Below are 6048 nucleotides of genomic sequence, written 5' to 3'. Positions count from 1 at the left end.
GAAGATTGATTTTGACCTGTTTAAAGACCTCCATAATATCTTGAATTTTCTCCCCTTATTTACCAAAGTGGGAGGGTTCCTTGAGATGTTCAAGATAAGGCACTCTTGGCTCATAAGCTGTCTCAAGGTTAGGAGCAGATGAAGAAATGACTCCACCTTCAACTTCTGTGGTGAATTGCGGAATAGAACTTGAGGAAACATCCTTGGGATGTGGATTATGGATAATAGGAACAATGGGAACCCTAAGCCTCTCTTTTTCTTCATGTCCTTTTTTAACTTGATTATCAACCACTCTACCACTCCTCAATATAGTAACAGCCTGAACTTGCTCATGATGAATACCTGAGGAATTGGTTTCATCAATCATGTAAGTCTGCCCTTTCGGGTTGGCTACTGGTTGACTAGGCAGCTTTCCATCCTCTCTTTGAGATAGAGTACTCGCTATTTGCCCAACTTATGCCTCTAGCTTTGCTATGGCTTATGAATTAGAATTAAAAAATTAGGTATTGGCTTTAAGATCAACAAGAGCATTGAGTACTTGATCCTCAAAAGCAGAATTTCTAGGAGGAGGTGGAAGAGTAGGAGTTTGAGTGGGTTGATTCATGAACTAAGGTGGACGATAAATACCAGATTGATTGAAAGAGTTATTTTATGGCATAGGATTAGATAAATTTTGATACTGTCCCTATGATTGAGGAAGAGTGATTCCTTGATTTTGATTACGCCGTGATAGATTTGGATGATCTCTCCAGCCAAAATTATATGTGGAAGCATATGGATTGTAAGTTGGTCTAGAGAATGCAGCATTCACTTGCTCCTGTGGGATCTCAGATGATTGTCCCATCGTAGGGCAAGTGTCAGCAAAATGGGAAGGATTAACACAGATTGAACAAACTTCCTTTGGCAAAGCAGTTTGTGGATTAGCAACGGGAGCAAAGCCAGATGATAAGATTTGATCAAACCTACGGTTCAAGGCTTCTATTTGAACGACTAACTCACTAGATTTGTTTATCTCATAGAGTTTTTCAACTTTATACATTCTAGCTGAAGATCTGGACCTAAAGGAAGACGCATGTTGCATTGAATTCTCACTTAGGGCCTCAAACAATTCCTAAGCGTCAGCCGGACTCTTACACAGAAAGGCTCCATTACTAGATGCATCAACCATTTTTATATAAGAATAAGAGAGACTATCATAGAAAATCTGTATTAAGTGCCATTGAGCAATATCATGGTGTGGACACTTTCTTAGAAGATCATTATATCTTTCCCATGCATTATGGAACTGTTCTCCCGGGATTTAGGAAAATGTCATAATTTCTCTTCTCATTTTCAAGAATTCTTGTTGCAACATCTCCCATGTAGATATGGAATTTGGTGGAAGGGAATGGAACCAAGTTCTTGCTTTGTCCTTGAGAGAGAATTAGAAAAGTCGCATCCTGAATGAATAATTGGTAAGAGTGATCAACTTGGTAGTCGAACACAATTCCAAAAATACATCCAAGTGCTAAGGATCCTCTGTTGCAAACCTATGGAAAGTAGGAAGCATTTGGATCATAGCAGGCTTGATCTCAAAATAGGTTGCATCAGCATCCGGAAATACAAAACACGAAGGAGAAGTATATGTGGTAGGAATAAAATGATCCCTCAATTGTGGTTGTGGATGAACAGGTGGCACCCGTTCTCCATTACCATTACCATTACCCGGTGCATCACAATTATCAGCCATGTTATCAGAGGAACTTCCTATTGTATTCAAATATTTTTTAAGTTTTCCTAATTGACTAAGAGTTCTCTCTATTTCAGGATCATGCACTAAAGGTTTTGACCGAGTATGACGAGTTAACATGCATTAATTCCACTAATCCTAAAAGTGACAAAAATAAAATTTTCCAAGTGAAAGAAAACAGCAAAAACTCACAGAAGGTTTAATAAACCGAAGCTTTTTATCCCTTAAGCGTCTTTGTCCTCACTGCTAATTTCCTGTACCTGAAAAGAAAAAGAATTAAGGTGAGATATCAGAAAGTCCGAAGACTGGTAAACCAAAAATAAAACTAATTAAAAACTAAACTAAATAACAAATCTCCCCGGCAACGGCACCAAAAATTGATTGTGTGTTATTACTTTGCCAATTTATAAATAACCACTCGCAATAGAACAAATCCTTGTAGGATAGCACTATAGAGAGGATGTCAAACCCACAGGGAGATGAGTATTTATGTTCCGCTTTTAATTAATCTCTATTGGTTTATAGGTAACTGGTTGAATTGTTTGATTGGTTGTTATGACTATAAACTGAAATTAAACTAGAGTGATCAGAGAGAGAAAGGTCTTAGGGCTTTGACTTCACCACAACTTTCATACTATGGTTAACTGTTTTAACTCTGGGAATTCAACAAATTAGATTTTAAATGAATTGAACTCAATAACATTCGTTCAATTCAGGTTTTAAAGAAAGATGTTTTATAAAATTCAGTTAACTATAACCTATCTGTGGTTAGCATGGACTAACCACCTACCTACTCTAACTACTTTAACTACTTTGTAAACAATCCATCTTTCTTAAACATAGACTATGAAAACATTCTTTTATAAAAAACATTGGAACACCATTACATAACCTCTATTCTTATGTCTAGCAGGGCTCCGCTAGATACCGTCTAACAAGAATTGGTTAAGAATAGAAAACAAACAATTATATCTAAGACAAGGTAATAACGATTTGAAAACTATTTAAAGCATTAAATCCAATTGAGTTGTCTCAATTGCTCATAGTCATGTAATAAAAAACATAATCTATTAAAATATCCTAGAGTTAAGAACAATCAAACTATAATACTAGATTGGGTTACATTAGTGCCCTAAGAGAGGAATTAGCTACTCATGACGATGCCGAATATCATCTGTGTTGTAGTCGTCTCTATCGTCACGGATGACACTTCTCTTCTCAGGATCTTCACCTTCTAAGGTTATGGAAACCCTAAAAACCACCACCACAATATCAGCCGTCTAAATAATACGAGAAAAAAGGACTTCTTCTATCAAGGCCTATGTTTTCTTTTATAGAAGAAAATAAAGGTCTGGTGGGCTTTTAGGTCTTTTGGCCCATGGAATGAGACACGACTTGTAAAGAGAATAATCCTGTAACTTAAATCTGATCTATCATAGAAGGCTCGAGCTTTAGGAAGTAGAGCTCGAACTTTGAGGTTCAGGCTCGAGCTTTGGGAACAAGGCTCGAGCTTCACGGAGTTGTTACTCGAGCTTCAAGGAATGGTGCTCGTTCTTCACTTTGGCACTTAGCCAAATTTCTTCAATTATTTTCCAAAGCGTCTTTTCCTTCAACACTTAGCATATTTTGGGGTTCATCTCTTTTAACATTGCTCGATCCAAGCTTCATGGGCTTAAGTACTAGGTACCAGGCTCGAGCTTTAGGTACTCAAGGCTCGAGCTTTGGGTAATGGTGCTCGATCCATGGGGCTTGGCATGAGGTCCTGGGAGCTTGGTTCTTCCATTAAATCAACTTTTCAAATTCCAATGCCTTGTGCTCGAGCTTAAGGGTCAAGGCTCGAGCACCCTGAGGTTAGGCTCGAGCACCACTGAGTAGGGCTCGAGCTCTGGAGGTGCAAGGCTCGAGCTTCAATGCCTTATTGATTTTTCTTCCTTTTCTTACAAGGCTCGAGCCTCAAGACTTGGGCTCGAGCTTTGGATCCTTAATTCTTCCAAACTTCACCATTTAAGCTCTCGGCTTGCTCTGAATGACCGGCAACGACTCTATAAGCTTCGATATCAGTCTTTTCATCATAAAGTCCCGGTTTTAACCATTTCTCTGAGAAAGTACCTATAAACACACATTAAACATAAATTAGTCTAACAATGGATAGAAGTATCACTTTACGTCTTAATATACATATATTTAGGGGCTCGAATATGCAATATTCAGTGCTCATCATCAACGACTTATGGGGAAGGTCATCTATTTATCTATGACTCGACCTGACATTGCTTATACCGTGAGTGTTGTGAGTCAATTCATGCACTTTCCTCGTGCTCCTCACCTTGATGCAGCTATTTGGATCCTTCATTACTTAAAAGGGTGTCCAGGCCGTAGTATTTTGTTTGCCAATCATGTTCACTTACATGTTGAGGCTTGGATAGATACTGATTATACAGGATCAATTTCAGATAAGAGGTCTACTTTAGGTTATTGTACCACTATTGGTGGTAACTTGGTTACTTGGAGCAGTAAGAAGCAGGATATTGTCTCTTGATCTAGTGCAATGGCAGAGTATAAGGCTATAGCTCTTGGGGTAGGTGAGTTACTTTGGCTGAAAACCTTGATGATAGACTTGTGTCTTCCAGTGTCGCTTCCATTCTCACTCTACTGCGACAACAAGTCTACTATTAGCATAGCAGTGAATCCCATTCAGCATGATAAGACTAAGCATACAGAGGTGGACCGTCACTTCATTCGAGAAAAGATCATCTCTGATCAAATTTATACTCTATTTGTCACAAGCTCTCAGCAGCTTGCGGACATTCTTACAAAGGGCGTCAGCAAGATTGTGTTTGAGAATGCATTGTCCAAGTTGGGCATTTCAAATATCCACGTACCAACTTGTGGGGGAGTGTTAGCATATATGATACCACAATTTATGTTATGACTTACCATAATAGCAGAGATTTGACCATGTATATGTTAGCATATATGATACCACGATTTATATTATGACTTACTATAATAGCAGAGATTTGACTATGCTATAGAATATGCCATAGAATATGCTTTAGAATAAGTTATGATTTGATTTAGTTTCCTTTCTTGTAATATGAGCATGTGCTCATTTTATCTATAAATATTAGAGCTGTGAATGAGTAATTCATATCAATCAAGCCTTTACGCAATTCTCTCATTTCTCTTCTTTTTATATATTCCTACTCAATCTCTTAGTCAAATTTTGTGCTGTCACAATTCCAATTCAGATTTTCAGATTGAATCCCATACACCATTCTTTTTTATTGCAATGACCAAAACAGTGTCACCAACAATGCATGAACAACAACAAAATCAATGAATCACTGCACAAAAATTTGTAATATATTAGCACCACAAACAAGCATTAATGCAAGACTACATACATTAAAAAAAATAAAAAGCTCTTTTTTTTAATTCAATGAAAATACAGCATAGAACACAAAGTTATAAAAAGTAACAAATATGTAATATCTAGTCCTACTTAATACCAAGATAACCCCTAATTGCAACTTACCAAAAAAAAATTATGTATAAAACAGTGCAAAGGGTACTTAATTAGCCACTGTTAGAGTTTAAAATCTAAATGGTAAATTACCCAATTTTAAGTGAGCACTAATTGGAGTTCAACAAAATCAAAGTTTGAGAGTTTGAGAGCGTCTAATAAACAATTTATGGACACTAGTTGGATATAACTCTAAATCAACAAAAGTTTTTCACATAATAAATAAATAAATAAAGCTTCATCTAACAAAATCAATAATCAACCAAAATTAGTGAAACAATTTGAAAAAAAAAAATCCCCCAAGAACATGAAATTAAAATATAGATATATTACAAGAACGATAGAACGCTTCGATGAAGGCTGGGAAGATGATTAAAAGCTCTTCCACCGGCAAAGGAATAACTATAGGACAGAACAGTCGAAAATTGAATCGGTGTAGTTTCGGTTGTGATAAAGGGAATTGAAGAGAGAAACAAATAAGTAAATATTAGGGTTTCAAAAAGCTTCGCTCAATGAAATAGATCAGGGTTTTATAGTATCACCGATTCACCGTGTTTTCTTTCTCTATAGATTTTATTGTTTAAGCAAGCAATCCCAACAAGCAATTCTTTGGCGCTATTTATTCAAAATATATATATATATTTTTTGGGTTAAAATATTCAAAATAAATCTTACTTCAGGTTAAACCTAATAATACAAAAATGACCGCGTTACCCTTCTATTATTGTTAATGCTTCTTTAATTTTTTAAATTTTATTTATCATTCATTTTATTTTTGAGAATGAATAAAAAT

General features: G+C 36.2%; 1 protein-coding gene across 1 annotated transcript; it reads left to right on the top strand.

Annotated features, from left to right (window-relative positions):
• The first annotated feature begins 3959 nt into the window (after positions 1–3959).
• LOC132296566 (uncharacterized mitochondrial protein AtMg00810-like) lies at positions 3960–4268 on the top strand. Its single transcript, XM_059794755.1, has one exon. It carries the CDS (start codon positions 3960–3962, stop codon positions 4266–4268), a length of 309 nt encoding a protein of 102 aa, XP_059650738.1.
• The last annotated feature ends 1780 nt before the right edge of the window (positions 4269–6048 follow it).

This window comes from Cornus florida, unplaced genomic scaffold (genome assembly GCF_030987335.1).
Source record: "Cornus florida cultivar Cherokee Brave unplaced genomic scaffold, ASM3098733v1 CherokeeBrave_3.0.0_Hap2_Chr02, whole genome shotgun sequence".
NCBI lineage: Eukaryota > Viridiplantae > Streptophyta > Magnoliopsida > Cornales > Cornaceae > Cornus > Cornus florida.
This window is presented reverse-complemented; position numbering and strand designations above follow the sequence as displayed.